This window comes from Neofelis nebulosa, chromosome 1 (assembly GCF_028018385.1).
Source record: "Neofelis nebulosa isolate mNeoNeb1 chromosome 1, mNeoNeb1.pri, whole genome shotgun sequence".
NCBI lineage: Eukaryota > Metazoa > Chordata > Mammalia > Carnivora > Felidae > Neofelis > Neofelis nebulosa.
Window position 1 is genome coordinate 44,281,530 of NC_080782.1, and position 18,196 is coordinate 44,299,725.

Below are 18,196 nucleotides of genomic sequence, written 5' to 3' on the forward strand. Positions count from 1 at the left end.
ATTTCATTTATTGTGCACTTAAGTTCTGAGTGCTCTGAGATCTCGATGTGAAACGGTCTCATGTGACCACTCCTATTTAGTGGTAGGTTAAGTAGCTGGCTGGTTAGTGGTGGAGCTGGGATTGGAGTCCAGGTTCTGAGTCCAGAGCCTGCACTCTCAACCACGTTCCTTTACCAGCCTCTCCCGGGGCTCAGATCTGATTGCTGCCCCAGTGCTATTGCCACCACACCCCTCACCCACATTGGAACCGTGGGAGCCGTCACTGTGAGGTTGACATTAGGCAGATGTAGACGCAGACCCCAGAGAGGGGAAGGGAACACACGGCACAGACCACACAGCAGATCAATTCTCGTTGAGCGCTAAGTTGTCCGTAATGAGAACGCCATTTTGTCATCAGCTTATAATTTAGTCTTTTTTTTTTTTTTTAACGTTTATTTATTAAGAGACAGAGGGAGACTGAGCATGAGCAGGGGAGGGGCAGAGAGAGAAGGAAACACAGAATCTGAAGCAGGCTCCGGGCTCTGAGCGGTCAGCACAGTGCCCAAGGCGGGGCTCGAACTCACAAACCGCGAGATCATGACCTGAGCCAAAGTCGGACGCTTAACTGACTGAGCCACCCAGGCGCCCTAGTTTACAATTTAGTTTTATCCTTCCTCCAAATTCAACCCTGAAGATTTGAGGGATATCACCAACTCTATATAGAAATAGCTAAGGGCTGAAACATACTGTTTTTAACTTGCGGTGCAAGTTAAAAGCCTACACTTTTTATGGGCTTCCTGAAGGCTTCAGAACAGCGAGGGTGTTGATGGATAATTGCCATTACGGTTGAACACTAGAATAAGGAAAGAGGAAGGGATTGCCTCAGGGCTATAAAACGATGGCAGAAGCAGATCTGAGGCTCAGTATCCTTGTGCCCCCTTTTGTTATCAGGCTTCAAAACACTTGTCTTACTTCCTTTGCAAAGCAGAGAGAGGTCAGGGCTGACTGTATACTGGTTCTCTGCTAAATGATTGCAGTGCGTCCCTGGGAAAGTTAGCCCTGGGGCATCTGACTCCCCCAGTTCTTCACAGACAGGCTCTTTGTGTGATCAGCCAGCACCCCTGTTCTCCCTCCTGCAGGTGTCGTTCTGTATGTTCTTAATCGTCAGGTGTGTGACGTGACCAGACACTTGAGGGCCTGCATTCTGCCCCTTCCTATCATTGAATCTGCCTGGGGACAGTAACCATGTTGTGAAGTTACATACCCATGGACCTGAGGCAGATTCTGCCAACGAGTGGCTGCCTCGCAGTGCTGTCTATCAGACGCTAGATGTTCTGCCACGAGGGGAGTATTCTGGGTCTGTGCTGTCCAGGACGGTAGCCATTAGGCACAGGCAACTGTTAAGTCCTTGAAATTATGGCCGCTGTGAATGAGGAACTGGATTTGTTTAAGTTGACATCGCTTCAGAGGAAGTGTGAGACGGGAGACGTGTACCTGTCCCTCTCCTGGTAAGCCCCCATCCCACGTCACCTCCTCTCTTACTACAGGGAGTGCTATTCCAGCTTAAAAGCAAGTGCGTCTCACAAAACCTGGCTTCTACATGCAACCCAGTCCATTTGTCTGTAGCTTAGCCAAAGAAACAGTAATCGATGCAGACAGCCCCATCTGAGGAGTAAAATTGATCCGAGGGTAAAATGGGGTGCATCGGCCTGAGGTGTCTGTCTGGCAGTCTCGCCACTGTGATGCCTTCCTCAGAACGACTCGGCTACACTGCTTTGTGAGATGAAGGGGGAACTGAACCCCCCCCCCCCCATGTAAGATGTGACTCTTAGGAGCCAGTGAGGTCAGGGATGTGCTCTGGAGCACGGTCTCCATGCTGGGGACCTCCGGTTGGAGCCTGCCGTGGGGAAGACAGTAATGAGTCAGTAATGCAGTTGCATGGGCAGCAGCATATATAGTAGAATGATGCTCTCAACTCTAGCGTGAGCCTCTTGTACCCCAGGCCTTTTGTGAGGTGCCTGTGCAACCCCGTTGGGCCATCAGGGTATCTCTGTGACATAGGAGCCATTTGTATCCTCATTTGCCAACAAGAAAACCGGGGAATAGAAAGGAGCGGTAACATCCCCCCCCCCCCCCCCGCCCCCGTGTCACCGATGCCAGAGCCCGCAGTCCTCGGGGCACTTGTGGAGCAGTGGCCTTCGCGCCTCGCCCCCGGCGGAAAGCTGAGTCAGATGAGAACAGCGGGCTCAGCGGGCGCTGGAGTAAGTGCGGTTGGCGAGGCCTCCTCCCCCTGGTGTGACAGCAGCACCGTCATTGCCCCGGGGTGGAAGCTGATGGGGTTTCCTAAGGCGGCCTGCGGTTGGTTCTTTGTCACTTCCGCCTGGTGTGGGAGCCACGGACGCGAGGCCATCGTGTGGGGCCTTGCCCCTCAGGTGAGCCTGCACGCTGAGCTACATCTACTTTCCCTGTAGGAAAATGCTCTGTGAGACGGGGTTTATTCTGATAGCATTCCAGAAGGATGGCTCCCCCCCCCATTTTGTTTCTTGTCAGTTAAGTGAGATGTTTGTGGGGGAGGTACCCTCGGCAGAAGAAAATGACCAGTCGCACCGAAACAGTCCGCCTCCCTCCTCTGGTAGGGACCAGGCTGCCCAGGAGTGTAATTTGGTTCCTTTGCTTCGGAAAGATGGAGGTCGTATGCTGTAGCGGGAAAAGCTGAAAGCCAGGAGATCTGGGTTCCAGTCCCAGCCTTGCAGTGAGACCCAGGTTGTGCCACACCTGTGGCCATTTGTGTTCTCATCTGTGCAAAGAGATACTGGATGGGACAATGTCTAAGTTTCTGCGGAGCTCTCCATTCTGGAAGAAGGACTCGTGCTAAATTTGCTCAGCAGTGAGGAGGTCTCTCCCAGCTCTGGGCAGTCCTGAGCAGGCATGTCCTCTCTCTCCTGCAGGCGTCTTGGCCATCCTCATCCCCCGCCTGGACCTGGTCATCTCCCTGGTGGGGTCCGTGAGCAGCAGCGCCCTGGCCCTCATCATCCCGCCCCTTCTGGAGATCACCACCTACTACTCGGAGGGCATGAGCCCCATCACCATCGCCAAGGACGCCCTGATCAGCATCCTGGGCTTCGTGGGCTTTGTGGTGGGGACCTATGAGGCCCTCTACGAGCTGATCCAGCCAAGCAGTGCTCCTGTCTTCATCAACTCCACCAGTGCCTTTGTATAGCGATCTGCCCGCCCCGCCCCTGTGTGTTCCCCAGCCCCTGGCCCCAGAGCCTCAGATAGGGTCCGGGCTCTGGGGAAAGGTGAGGTTGCTGTCCAGGAGCCCCTCTACCTGGCAGCTGGGTGCCCTGGGCCAGGTAGGGCTGGGGGCACAGGAGAGAGTGGGTAGCAGATATGCAGAGGCCCCTCTTAGTGGCAGGGCCACCCCTGTTCATTTGTACTTACATTAACCCAGAACTTTGCAACTCTTTTCCCTCATCCTGTCTCCTCCCTTACCTGCCTCCCTCCTTCTGACCCACCTCACCCAATTATTCCTGTTGCACAGCTCACTTTATTTAAAAATCTTAGCATCCCCCACCTCCTGTTTTCTCCTTTCCAGGCCCAGGCCTGGATTAAATGACTGGGAAGGCTGGGCCTCTCTCTTTCTCATACCTCTCCCAGATATTTTACCTCAGTTTCCTCCAACCTGTTCAAGTCTCCAGGAGGTGCCTGGACCTACCTAGTAGTTAAAAACCAGCCTTCCAGAGCTGGAGCTTTTAATCTTTACTCTCTCTGCCTGTGACCCTTGGCAACACCTCCTCCAAATTCCTCGTGTGGGTCACAGTGTTGTATTCTTAGATGCTTTAGCTTCCGAAAGATATCAAGTCCTGCCTAAATTGAAAATATTTATATTTTATTTAAAATTAGCTTCTGTTTTTAGATTGTCTCTAGATCTGGGGTTATTGTGGATTGTTTCTTCCTCAGTAAGCTTTTACTAGGTTTCTCCTGCTGAAAAGAAACTTGCTCTAGGAAATGTGTGCTTAGGTCCTCAGCACCCTTGTCTGAGTACCCCAGAGGTTTTAATCAGGATCATTTTCACGTGTACCTCTGTGGGGAGGTATGGACTTTGCCTCCCACTGACCAGCCTGGTTTCATATTGAGAAGACACGCAGGACTCAGGATATGTTTGCCAGTGCACTGGGCTGAGGAAGGATGGCCGAGTGGGATGTGCTACTTTCCGCAGGAGGCTTATACAATGGTCGTGTCGTGCGCTGAGGCCTGTTTTTCAGCCTCGGCCCCCGACGGGCACATGGCACGCTAGCGTTCAGTTGCCAGCACGTCGGGAGGACACCCACACTTCGCCGTGGATGAGAAGACGGGGCCAGTGAGCACAGAGCGTGAAGTTCAGTTCACAGAATTAAGAAGCAGCTGGTCTGACACTACACGTGGTGCTTGGTTGTTTACAATCAACGGGGGACAGGCGGGAAGCAGCTCCCCACCCCGGGCTGCCTCCACGACCTGGACTTCTTCTAAAGGGAACCACTCGGTAGGGACTTCGGTCCCGTATGTTTTAAACACTAATCGTGACCCCGTCCCTCCCCCTGCATGCCTCCCTGAGTGTCAGAAATAGCCTCGGTGTTGGCTCACCTCAAGGCCAGCCTTCAGATTTGGGAACAAACTGTGGAGAAAGCAGAGAAAGGTTCATGGCCTTGCTTTTGGCTGCCTTTTCTCCCCCCTGTTGGTGTGAGAAGTATTTCAGAAGGCATTCATTAAGTCTCTATCCCCTGAGCTGTGTGTGTGTGTGTGTGTGTGTGTGTGTGTTTGTTCATGTGTGTGCAATAGGGTCCTGCTGTCCTCCTCTCCTGTCACCAGGCCGTTTCTGACCTGGAGACACAGTTCGCCCTGAAAGTTGGAGAGCATCGTAGCTTCATCAGGGTCCTGTTTGTTTGTGTTTCCCCAAAGCTTGTAAGGGCTCTGACCGCCCCCGCCCCCGCCCCAGCCTGGCTTTTTCTCTCTCTTCTGTTCCAAAGCCAAATTCTCATTGCAATGACTCCCAGCCTACTAATAATTTATGAACTTTAGGGAGATGGGATCACTTGTGACTTGGTCTCCCTTAGGAGAATGACGGTTTTCACCCACCCTTTCTGTGGTCACCAGTAGGTGCTTATGGGACTCAGATTCTAGCTGAAGGGGGCAGCGGCCCTGCCCTGTGAAACCTCAGGTGCAGAAGGTACCAAAGTGGGTTCAAGAGTTGCACTCATCTGTTTGCAAGCCCTGGGCTCCAGCCGTCTTTCCACGGCAGTCCTGAGAGTTGTTTTCAGTGAGAAGGCACATGCCAGAAGAAGGGAATCAGATGTGTGTCCTGCCCACAGCCTCTGTGCTAGAGGCCTCTGTAACTCAGGGAGCTGCTAGAGGCCATCCTGTCCGGTGGGTAGCAAGACTTGACCTGAGGACTGGGTGGCACAAAACAGTGGTCCTCTGGTCCCAGGTCTTAGCAAAATGCAGACTACTGTTTCAGGGTCCCTGGCCTAGAAAACGTGTGTGGGAGAGACGGCACCACTAGCTTTGGGGCTTCTGGAAGCTAATTTGGCACAGCCTTGTCCCCGTTTGATCTTTTTCCTGTGCTCCTGCTGCTTCAGAAGAGCCAGGCAAGGGGGGCCCTGTCCATGGGCCTTTCCGGTTGTGAGGTTGTCAAGTAAAGGGTCAGCCAGAAGATGGAGGGTAGGGGGAAGCAGCCCTCTGGGCCAGCTCAGGATAGCTTGCTCTTCTGCCCACGAGGCTTCTGCAGTCAGGGGGCCTTCCCTTTCTATCCATGGCTCATCAGGAACCAGCTGCCCAGCCTCTCCCTGTGCCCTGCTCTGGCCCCTGGTGAAGCAGGCCCAGCATACACAGAAGTCTGATTAGGGGCAACGAGGCTCTCGAGTGTGAGGCTGCATCTGCCGGGCCAAAGGCAAACCGTGGGATTCTCGGGCCGATACTGTTAGGCTCTGTGCCCCTCCCCCAGCCACCCCAAGTGCAGCCTCAGATTTCCAGTAACCCCGAGGTGGCTTCTCAGAGACCCTTGTTTTGTTTTTGTTTTTGTTTTTGTTTGCAAACGCTGCTCTTGGCAGGTTTCCAACTCTCTGTCAGCAGCGTACCTCCCCTCAAATGGCTGGGAAGAGCATGATCTGTCATCTTGTGTGTAGTTTTCTGGAAGTTGTCACCATTCACAAGTGTCATTATTTGTATATTGTGCTGCTGTCTGGCTGCTAGGAGCCCTTCGTCTGCACAAACCCGGGCCAGATGCGTATGAATGTGTGGCGTATCTTAGCTCAGAACCTGCAGCTTCCACCTTCCCTCTCTGCCACTCACCTCTCTGGCCGGATTCATTGGCTGGTGCTCACTGCTCACTCTACCCCCATGAAAGGTACAAGCTGCAGTTTATTCACTTGTCTTCAAGTGATGATCCCAGAAAGGAACATGGGGAAATCTTCCCTCCGTCCCCATTCTCCTGGCTTACTTTTTTCTTCCCAAACGTCTCCCTTCCTGAATTGTAGAATATCTACTCTGTATAACACTACGTATTCACCTCATGTTTTTTGGAAGTGCAAAATCTCAATTTGTGTCTGTTTACAGCTCTCTCTATTCACTGCTCACAGCAAAGCGGTCTGTATCAGTGGCTTGTATTTCGCAGCCGATCAGATGTTAAGGCGAGCCCCCAGCATCGGCCCCGGTCAGAACCCGACGCCACTTCCTGACAGCGGAGACACATGGTACAAGTCGCGTGACCTCGTGATTAGGGAGTCGGCTCCAAGTCTGCCTTAGAATTAAATTTTCCAAAGTACATTACAAATCTCCAAGACCGTTAGGGGAAAAGGAGAGGGTGTGGCTTGTCTTTGAAATCATGGTCAATACTTCTAGACAATTTAATTAGTCCTGCTGGTTGCAGGGCTGCTTGCTCCGACAGCATCGGCCTGTGGTATTTCTTCCCTGTTCTTTGTACCACCGGGTCATTATCTGGCCAGGGTATGTAAGTGGTGCTGATATGTGGTCACCAGAACGGGGGCGCGGGGAAACGAGGGTTGAGGGTGCCTGCTGTAAGCCGTGTTCTTTTGTTGAAATCAAGGCGATGCTGGGGAAACTGTTTTTAGCGAACAACGAATTTATGTGACTCTCTTGTAAACCATGTCGATGAATGTGCAAATAAGACGAATATGAAAAACTGCCATCCAACAGGTGTTGGTAACCAGACGGTACCGTGTATATTATACCGCGTATGTGCCTACGTGGGTGTCATTTCTCACAGGGTATGTGTAGAGAGGTAGATCATGCAGGAGCTCACAGAAGAATTTGTTTTGGGTTCTGCACTTGGATCATGTGTTAAACTTTTCCTTCCTCAATAAATGAATTTTATTTTTTATTTTTGAGAGGTTGCAGTCTGCATCTTTGTTTTTGCCTTTTTGTTTTGTTTTGTTTTTTTGTAGTATCACTCAGATCTCTTTACTAGATCTTGCGAGGTTGAAATGTTTTTAGTTGCTGTCCCAGAGCTCCTCTGGGAGAGCAGTACAAACAGTAGGACCACCTGTGGAATTGAGCGTTCCCAAGAAAGGGGCCAGGTAGGTATTTTTCTGTCAGACAGTCCTGCCCTTCCTTAGCCTGCTCCTGCTTTTATTGAAAACTTGAGTAGAAACTCTCAACCCTCTCTGTGTATATCAGACGACCGTACTTGACACGTATGATGGGTAGTTTCACGTGTTAACGTGGCTGGGCTATGACGTTGAGTAACCCAGTTATTCAATCAAACACTAACCTCACTGTTGCTTTGAAGCTATTTCGTAGACGTGGTTGATGTTGATAATCAGTTGCCTTTGAATACAAGTTTATCCTTAAAGTGTGGGTGGGCCTCCTCCAATCAGTTGAAGGGCCTTAAGAGGAAAGTCGAGGTTTCAGTGAGGAAGAAGTTCTGCTGCAAGACTGCAGCGTCAGCTCCTGTCAGGACGGCCAGCCTGCCAGCTTGCCCTGTGAATTTTGGACTTGCCAGCCCTCACAGTCACATAAACCAATTCCTTGAGATCCCACCCCCTCCATGTAGGTGTATATGTTTAATGCAGGGAGACAGATTTCAGGACAGTGGAAGAGAGGACTTCCTTTCCCCTTTTGTGACAGTAGGAGGACAGACAAGACCGTCTGAGCTGCCTCTTTAGGGGATCAGAAAGCCAATCTTGGGCAGCTACTGAATTAGACTCATTCAAAAACAGAGCCCCCGAGGCACAGTATTGAAGTATATAGCACTTATAGACAGAGGAAGGCAGGGAATGGATTCTGCTACTTTCCGTTATCAATATTATTTCTGGAACTGGGGGGTCAAAGGGATTCAGTGACTGTTCCAAGCCATCAGCCAGTGGCAGAATTAGGACACATACGCAAGCACGGAGATTCCAGAGCCCAAGCGCTTCCCCAAGGCACTGGCTACCTCCCCCTCTTTGTTACAGCCTGAGGAGGGAGGCCCACCTTTAGGGATTATGGCGAGAGTTAGAGAGAATGTTCTAAACTGCCTGGCATGGAAGTTTATGAAGCATTTTCTGAAATACCAGTCGAATGGAAGCAAAGCAAGACTCAGAAGCAGTTTTAGTTGTTTTGTGGGTTTGCATCCGTTCTTTAGTCCTGTCTTGCTCACGTTGTGGAGAGCTTTTTAGGTTTTCCACCTCTTCACATTTTTGGTCCTGCTCACGTTCACACTTAATGGTTGTAATCCCTCCTTCCAGATAACAAGGACCCTCGAGGGAAGCCCACTGTACTGCTAGAGGCATAAATTGAGTGACAGTGGACTGAATTTGGACCCTAAACTTGGGACTCTTGGCTAAGTAGGCTTGCTTCCTCAGACTCTGCCTGTTGCAGACATACGCAGGAAACTATCTTTAACTGGTGCACTTTACTAGACCCTTGGTCATTGGTCTCCCCCCATTTTGGGGGGAAAAATTGGAGTATAGTCTACATGTAATAAAATCCACCTGTTTCTTAAGTGTACAGTTTGATGAGTTTTGACAAATGCATGCCATCATTTGACCACCATTTCAGTCAAGATGTGGAATGTTTGCTTTACCCTGAGAAGTTCCCTTGCAGTCAGTCCCATCCCCATGCCACTGAACTCCTTGGCAACAACTGACCTTCTCGGTCTCTAGTTTCGCCTTTTCTAGAATGTCTAAAGGGAACCATTAAGTATGTAGTCCTTTATGTCTGGCTTCCTTCACTTAGCAAAATGCTTTCTATATTCATCTACATCATTCCATGTATCAGTAGTTTGTTTCTCTTTATTGCTGAATAATATTTCATTGTATGGACGAACCATAATTTGTTTATTGCCAATTGTCGGATGTTTGGGTTGCTTCCAGTTTTGGGCCATTACGAATAAAGCTGAATAAAGCTGCTACAAATATTCGTGTGCAAACCTTTGTGTAGATACATGTTTTCATTTCTCTTGGGTAAATGCCTAGGAGTGGAATTGTGGGTTTGGATGGTAAGTGTACATTAACTGTATAAGAAATTGGAAAATCGTTTTTCCAGAGTGACTCTGCTATTTTGGATTCCTCCCAACAATTTATAAAAGCTCCAGTTGATCCAACACTTCATATTGTGGTCTTTTAAATTTTGGCCATCTTAATGGGGATGTAGTAGACCCTCTTTGTGGTTTTGGTATGCCTTTGCCTCGTGACTAGTGACGTCCTGCACTTTTCCTTGCTTAGTTGCCATTGATCTGTCTTCTTTAGTGACGTATTTAAGGATTTAGTCTTTTTAAAAATTTTAAAGTTTTTTTGTTTTGAATTAACTATGGATTCACGGGTGCGAAGAAATGTATGGGGGGGATCCAGTGCAGGGGGATCCCTTCTTCCGGTCTCCCCCAGTGTTGACATCTTGTATCGCTGTAGTACATGATCAAAACCAGGAAATTGACATTGGCACAAAACATACAGCTCGTTCAGATTTCTCCAGTCACATACACACTCATTTGTGTGTGTGTGTGTGGGGGTAGGGGGGGGTTGGAAGATTCTTGGCTATGCCATTATGACAAGACTCCAACACACTGCCCCTATGTACCCACACTCGCCTCCTGCGCTCCCCCACATCCCTCACCCTGGGCAACTGCTAATCTGTTCTTCATCTCTGTCACTATGTGATTTCACAAATGTTACATAAATTGAATTACACAGTATGCACCCTTCTGAGACTGGCTTCTTTCGCTCAGTAAAATTTCTTTGACGATCATTCAAGTTGTTACCTATTTTAATAGTTTGCCTTTTTTTATTGCTACGTTGTACTCCATGGTACGGACGTACCACACTTTGTTCAACCACTCACCCAGGGAAGGAAATCTGCATTGTTTCCAGGTCTGGCTATTACAGATAATGCTGCTGTGAATATTCATTCATGTACACGTTTCTGCATGAAAACAAGTTTTCATTTCCATGGGATAGAAATCCAAGAGTACAATTGCTGAGTTGTATGTAAGCCCATTTTTAGTTTTAAAAGGAACTTCCAAACCACTTTCCAGAGTGGCTGTACCATTTTACATTTCTATCAGCCATGTGTGAGTGTCCCACTTTCTCTGCATCCTTGTCAGCATTTGATGTTATCATTATTTTTTGTTTTAACCATTCATCAGATCTTATAAATGTTTTGTTAGACATACACCTAAGTATTTAATTTTCTTGGAGCAATGGAAATGGTAATATGTTTTTAATTTCAATTTCCATGTGTTCATGGGTACTCTATAGAAATGCAACTGATATTTGTTAATTTTGTGTCCTACGACCTGTCTTGACTCACTTAATAGTTCTTTGAGTTTTTGTCTAGATTTCTTGGGATTTTCTGTGTAGACAGTCAGGCTCTTTGCATGTAGAGATAGGTGTATTTCCTTTTTTCTTGTTCTGTGTACTTTTTTCCCCCTTATTACTGCAATGGCTAGAACTTCTTGTACTATGTTAAAAGAAAAGAGTGGTGAGAGTAAACATTCTAGGCTTGTCTCTGTACAGAGAGAACATTCATTCAGTCTTTCACTGTGAAGTATGATTTAAACTTTCAGATATTTATAGAAGTTCTCCTCTGTTTCTGTACTGAGATATATATATTTTTAAAAATCATGAATGGGTGAATTTTGTTAATTTTTTTCTGCATCACTTGATATGATCTTACAATTTTTCTTTTCTCACCTATTGATATGGTGGATAAAACTTACTGATTTTTTTTTTTAACGTTTATTTTTGAGACAGAGAGAGACAGAGCATGAACGGGGGAGGGTCAGAGAGAGGGAGACACAGAATCTGAAACAGGCTCCAGGCTCTGAGCTGTCAGCACAGAGCCTGATGCGGGGCTCGAACCCACGGACTGCGAGATCATGACCTGAGCTGAAGTCGGCCGCTTAACCCACTGAGCCACCCAGGCGCCCCAAATTTATTGATTTTTCAATATTGAACCAGCCTTGGTTACCTAGAGTAAATCCTACTTAGTCATGGTATATCATTCTTTCTAGATATTGTCAGATTATCTGTTATTTTGGACTCACCCTGATATTTAGTCTGACAAATGTAGACTCCAGAATAGTGCCTTTTTGTAAATGAACAAAACCATTTTGCCATAACTGCTGTTCTTGGCATGAGAGGTTTTGTTTTTTTGTTTTTGTTTTTTTTTTGTGTCTCAGGCCAGGTTTCCAGCTGCCGTAATGCTACATAAAGCCCGCATATGTTTCCTTAGGACAGTTTCTCAACTTCGGTATTATGTATGTTTGGTGGTGAATAATTCTTTGTTGTGGAGAACGTCCTGTTCATTATAGGATGTTGAGCAATATCCCTGGTCTCTAGCCACTAAATGCCAGTTGTGGTGATCCAAAGTGTCTCCGGACATTGCCAGAGGTACTCTTGGGGGGCGGGGGCAGGCGTGGGGACTGGGGGGTTCAAATCATCCCCCTCTCCTATTGAGAACTACTACCTTAATACATTTAGCCCGTCTTACCCCTAGCTGGGGGAATGGATTTTTTTTTTTTTAATCTGGCCATGGAACAAAGGTAAGTGTGTGGTTATTGGATACTACGAAAAGATCTGACTTTTTAATATTAGTGATAAAATAGCTAACGTCTTTTGAACCTTTACTATGCTAACTACGCTAAGCATCATTATTATCACTTCTAGTACTCCCATCCAGTGAAGGGAGGTGCTGGTAATGTCCCCATTTTTCAGACTGAGGCATGAGAGGTTAAACGACTTAACCAAGATCACACTTTCTAAGTTGTGGAGCCGGGTCTGTGTGGCTCCAAACCTTATACTTCCCGTGAGATCTTCCCTGCCACTCACTCTGTCTCTCAACACCCCTCAGCGGACACAGGACGTTTCCAGGCCCTAGTCTCCCACATTCCGACTTCATCCCACCAGGACTACCCACCATTGCCCAAATACTTAAAACCTCTAGGCCTGGCTGGCCCTTCTCTCTGTGCCAAATCTGAAGCTCAATTTTAAGGCCCAGTTCAGATGGCTGCTCCTCTTTAGAAGTTTCCCTGGCCGCGTCAGTCAGAATTTATGGTTCCCTCCTCAGCAGAGCAGTAACATCCCTTGTCTGGGTAGCTTCATGTCCACTTATAGCAGACAGTTGTGACTGCTTGGCAACTCCCTAGATCATGAGCTGCCTGAGCAAGGATCAGATCAGGCTAGATCTCCCCGTGCTTGTCTGTGCAGGGCTAATTATGTATCTGGAATTAGCTGGTGACTAATTGGTTTGTGTGGTTTCCTTGAGTAGGGAATACTGCCTGGCCTCCAAAGAGCTGATGTCACTATATTTACTTTTAGTTTTGCATCAATCTAAGCAAGCACTTTCCTTGGTCCGACCCTGGAGATTTGTTGAGGAATCTTGAGAAAATTCTAAATGTCTGTCTTTTCCCAGCTGGGTCCTTGAGAAAGTCCCTGCTTTTTACTCAGTGAGACCTCTGGCGCCTCTCCTCAAGACAGAGCTGGCAGAGGCTGCCTGAGGTCTTTGAAAGTCAGTCCTTAGACACTGCAGCGTGGGTGGCTGTCCAGCACTTGGGGCCAGGTGCCCCCACAGGCCGGCATTCACCACTTCACCATGGGGTACCAGGAAGATGGGCCTGATGTTCCACACTGAACTAGCCGTGGGCCTTGGGCAAAGCACTCCGTATCTCAAACCTTTATATCCTGTTTTCTCCCCCTTCTATCTTTTCAAATATCTGTAATCGTCCTTCCAAATGAGAATGGTTTTCCTCCCAAGGCCTTTGGCTCTACCCTTCTTCCACCCCAGATAAGTCCTCCCCACAGGATGTCATGTGTCCCTGCCCCCCCCCCCACCCCAGGCAGTGCTCCGATTTCTGGAAGATACATTGGCCTTCATCAACCCCATGTGATGGTACAGTTGTGCAAGCCCGGACTCCTATCACGGCCCTCTGAATGAGCAGGCTCACAACTCCTTTGCTGTTGTCTGGTGAATTCCAGCTGCCCTTCTACCGTTGACATGACTGTGAGTCCTCACTGCCACCCCTCCTGGCTGCCCTCTAGCCCCCACTCAAGGTTGCTGTGGCACTCTTAAGATCTGGCCTCAGAACTGGACGCAGGATCACAGGAGTGGCTTGGGGTTGAACCCCAGGGTTGAGCAGACCCCACCTCCTAGGATCTGGACACTCGCCTATTCTAAGTGCAATGGCACTTAGAATAATGTGACTCTCTAGGCCTTGAACTCATTAGACTGAAGCCTCTCAGTCCTCCTTGCTGCTGTCCCTCAATCCCCTGATGTCCCCATGCAGTTTGTTTCATGAACCCAAATGTAAAGCCAAGATCAGGAGTCAGGCAGCCCCATATTGAATCCCGGCCCTGTCACTTGTGAACTGGGTGACCTTACTTTAAGTCACTAATGTAAGTTACAAGCCACTTATGTGTGTCTCCGTTCCTCCGTCTGTGACTGGAGGTGACAGTACTTACCTCATGAGGTTTTTGTGAGGACTCAATGGGACAAGATATGCCAAGTGCTTTCACAGCACCTGTCCTATAGCAAGTGCCAGTAAGAGGTGGGAATGAAGATGATTATGGTGAACTGTAAAAACGCCCAGCCTGGTAGTCAGGAAACCTGCCTGTCTGCCTTTCTCTGCCACTGTTGTGCAGTGTAAGACTTGGATGGTTGGAACCAGAGCCCCAGTGACTTGAGATGGGAGAATTGCCCTAAAAACCTTCGGGTCTTCCACAGCTCAGTAGGCTGATCTTGATCTCAGAGAGCCCTCTGCTGGTTGGTACATGAAGGTGCAGGCTCAGGAAGACTGGGAAAGAGGGGACCTGTTCTGGAAAACGGGACTGTCTGGAGAGAGGCTCCCCCATCCAGGGGGAGAGCAAGTTGTGTTGAAGGGAGATTCCCAGGCTGGGTGCAGACTTGACTGTGGGCCTCACGCCTGTGAAGTTCTACCTGCGGGACCTCAGACAAACCCTTCTCCTCTGTGGGCCTGGGGATGAGGCACATCAGGAATGAAGATACAGTGGATCCGCGCTTCCCAAAGTGGACCCTGGACAGTCATTTAAAAAATCTGAATATGTGTTTTCGTGTGTTCTAGAAAACAAATACCGACTTTCAAATCCTTTATGCATATATCATCTTGGGGTGAATACAAATGTTTTTTTCAAATCAGAACGCACTGAAAGAAAATTAAGTAAACAATGGCACAGGTGGTATTCTATTAGGGCAAAAATCATAAAAGTGGTCAGCAAAACAACAGAAGTCTGGGCAACACCAGACTAGCCTGTTTGTGATTTCCTGCACAGCTCTGATAAATTAATCCCATCTATATACTATCTAGTATTACTTCCTAGCATAGGTTACCATTTATTGTTTATGCTTCTAAAAATTGGAACGCCAATTCATACCTGCCCGAGGCCACGTTGCTCTGTGGCAGAGGGGTTTGGAGCCCAGCCTAGCTGGCCTCAGAGCCACAATGTGCGGTGGTGCCTCCCACGATGTGTCTTCTCTGCCCACCCCACTGCGACCGCAGCGGCAGGGACTGGGCTTTCCAGTCTCAGTGTCACTGCAGGGCCTACGTGGACCACAGTAGCCCGGGACCAGCTGGGCCTCGGGGCGAGCCGTGGAGAAGCAGCCCAGCCATAGACTGGCTCTGGGCACCGGGAGGGCTGGCTCCCCCAGGCCTGTGCTAGAAAGTCCCCTCTCGCCGACCAGTGCTGTGAGGTGCAGAGAGTGTTGGCTGGGGTCAGCAGCCCTCCAGTCTTGTCCTGGGCCTTTCCCCGACCTGCTGACTGGCGGACTTGTTCCCTCACTGCAGGCGGTTGTGTTGGAATTGGAGGCGTTTTTCCCGTGTTCAGGGCCCCGCCGCCAGAGGCTTTGATTTTGTTTGTCTGGGTTGGGGGCTCACAAATCTACATTTTAGCCATTTCGCTAGGTTTGGGAATCACGGTGCTTGATGACCTCTGGGGTCCCTCCTAGCCCCCAAATTCCATGAACCTCAGCTCAGAAGGGCCCGTAGACCCTTGGCCCTTCCCTTGACACAGCCCCAAACAGGATAACACAGAAAAAGAACAGTAAAAAAGATACTTTATTGTTAAAAAAACAACAACAAATGACCAATGTAAACCAGTCATCCCATCACACACACCATCACGCACAGCTATGAACCAGTCACGCAAATACACCCTTACCCACACAGTTCCCTCTCACTATCAGCAGCAACCCGGTGGGTGAGAGTCTCTATTGCTCTTCCTTTTGACTTTTGTCTCCAGAAACAACACGCATGAAAAGGCAGTGGACCGGAGAAAGGGATTGGCAGGGGAGAGAGTGGCACGGCCACCCCGGTCACTGCCGCTCCTGGCTACATACAGTCTACACGTGCCCACACTGACCCTCCATGCATAGGGTTGAGTCACTGCAGGTAACACTTCAATTGGCAGGCATCTGAGCTGGCAGGGAGAGGCAGGGAAAGGCAGAGCATCCGGCTCCGTGCCTCCCCCCTGCCCTGATGCCCTGAGTGGGAGTTCCGAGTTCCTTGTGTCTAGGGAAGGAAAATCCCTTTGGCAACTCATCCAGACAGCAAGGTTGAAAAGTGCCTAAGAATTTTAAAAACGAAGAATTATGTCCTTCTTGCCTTTGGCCCAAAGTGCTTGAGAAACTTGGGGTGAAGAACCCAGAGTTCCATGAGGTCTGAATTCCTTAACAAAGAAGGCGCAGGGCTGCATGAATCCTGACTGGCCCTGGCTGGAGGAAGGTCATGGGACTTGATAGAGGGAGAGCAAGTTCCTTGGAATCTGGATTCGAGTGGGACCCCAGGAGACTGAGCCAAGCGACGCTCCTCGGGAACCCTGTCGCCCTTGTTCACATAGTGCCCCAGGCCTAGCACAGTACCCGACACGGAGCAGATGCTGGAGTAATGTACGAATGAGGCAGTGTGCACAGCCGGCTTGGTCCCTGCTTGCGTACTGCTTACCTCTCAGCCCCTAGAGGACGCGTTGTGGCCCTCCAGGGTCAGATGACCCTGGGCCCCGTCTCTGTGGCCTGTCAGGCGCGGACCTGCCTCTGCCTGCAGAATGGGGCTGTGAGTAGGTGTAAGGGTGCTCCCTGGCAGAGTGGACTCAGTAGTTCAGGCCCTGCCTCCCTGGGGACTGAGAGGTGGCAGCCAGACAGACTGCCTCTTGTCCATCCCAGGAATCAGTGTGTCCGGTTCTCCAGGGTCAACTGCTCTGTGCAGCCCCTTGCTGCGGGGGGCCCTGGTGCCATTTCTGGAGCTCTTCCCTCAGCTTCCCTCCATCCTCAGGGGCTAGCTGGGGGTCTGGGAGAGCACGTTTCAAGGCATGGCGGCCTGGACTGGGGGCTTCCCTCCCCTTTTCCAGCCACGCTCATCTCACTCGTACAAGATGGAAGGAAGATGCCAAGTCCTTGGCCTCCCACCTGCCTCCCTCTGAGGACAGCTAGAACATGACCTCCTCACAGCTCCCATAATCACTCTCCACCATGTCAGAGCCCTCATAGTGGGGGGGAGCCTGGGGCTGGCCCCGCCCTGTGGGGTGCCCACCCCCAACCTCACAGTCGGCATAAGAGGGCCCAGCCCGGCTGAGGCGCATACTTACCCCTTTGTAGCCCCCCTCTGCCAGGCAGGGCCCTCCCCCTCCCTGCCGGAACTGTGAGTGGTAGTAGCTGATGGCCGTGTACTCATTGAGACAGGGGGCCAGCAGGTGTTCCCGGGGACTGGGCGGCCGTGGGGGCATCAGATCTTCCAGGTTCTGGTTGCTGTAACGGGGTGGGAGAGGTGCCCGCTTGTTTTCCAGCTCCAGTGGGAAGGGGAAGCCCCCATAGAGGCCAGTGGGGTCTGGCATCACGGGTGGGGTCTGGTGGCGGTGAGGCGATGGTGGCAGAGGGCCAGGGGTCACTTCAGAGTGGGGGTATTCCCAGCGTTCCTTCCTGGAGTAAGTAGGGGGCCAGACCGTAGCTCCAGCTGGGCACACTGAAAGAAAATGGAAAGTTAGGGTGAGCTCTGAGTTTCCCTGGTAAAGGTTTCTGCAGGCCTTATAGGTACTATACATGATTCAGCATGTGGTAGAAATGGGCAAAAGAGTGGGCGGGGGGGGGGGGGGGCGCGGGGCGGGTAATGTGGCTTCCTACGTCGTGTTGTCTCTGGCAGCTTAGGTTGATATCTAGAATTCAATACGGCCAACTTCACGGCCAAAGGTTTAACCCAAAGCCAGCTCCTCTTGCAAATATGTGCCGATAATCCAAGAGTCAGTGAATAAGGGAAGAATATGGACGACTCCACACAGCCCACACCCCCACTGCTGGGGCCAGCGACTCCATCCCAGCTCCTACCGGTAACTTACGTCTCCTTGACTGAAGGAAACAGACACACAGTTTGGGGGGTGTGATGGCATCTATCACAGAGCATGATTAAATAAGATATGGCTTGGAAGATTGGAGACCAGGCATCCTTGGTCCTTGCTCTGTCCTTGCTACTAAATAGTTGGGTGAGTTAGAACAAGTTACTGTGTTTTTATGAGCCCCAAATTACCCTATCAGCAAAAAGTTTATGAAAATACCTGTTTCAACTATTGGTGAATAAACCAGAAAATATACAGCACTTTACGAATTCACCTCCTAGTGAGCCAAAAGTGAGAGGTCCCTCCTGTAAGTCAGCTGGGTCTGGCCCAAGGCTGCTGTACCTCCAGACTGGATGGCCAGAAGTTGGGACTACTGCTCTTTTCTTTTTCAAGAAAAGCCTAAAGGTACAGAA

General features: G+C 49.8%; 2 protein-coding genes across 5 annotated transcripts in view; one reads left to right on the plus strand and one right to left on the minus strand.

The window, feature by feature from the left end:
• SLC36A1 (solute carrier family 36 member 1) overlaps positions 1 to 18,196 on the plus strand; it is a 177,611-nt gene that overhangs the window by 60,318 nt on the left and 99,097 nt on the right. For 2 of the 4 annotated variants that reach the window (XM_058720710.1, XM_058720712.1), the window contains exon 11: positions 2,928 to 7,361. The exons of the other annotated variants lie outside the window; for them this stretch is intronic. In XM_058720710.1, coding sequence (XP_058576693.1) covers positions 2,928 to 3,199 — 272 coding nt within the window. In that variant the 3' untranslated portion in view covers positions 3,200 to 7,361. Of the gene's footprint in view, positions 1 to 2,927; positions 7,362 to 18,196 lie in introns of those variants that run through there. 4 annotated transcript variants of the gene reach the window in all.
• FAT2 (FAT atypical cadherin 2) overlaps positions 15,500 to 18,196 on the minus strand; it is an 84,332-nt gene continuing 81,635 nt past the window's right edge. The window contains exon 24 of the mRNA XM_058720699.1: positions 15,500 to 17,416. Coding sequence (XP_058576682.1) covers positions 16,884 to 17,416 — 533 coding nt within the window. The 3' untranslated portion in view covers positions 15,500 to 16,883. The remainder of the gene's footprint in view (positions 17,417 to 18,196) is intronic.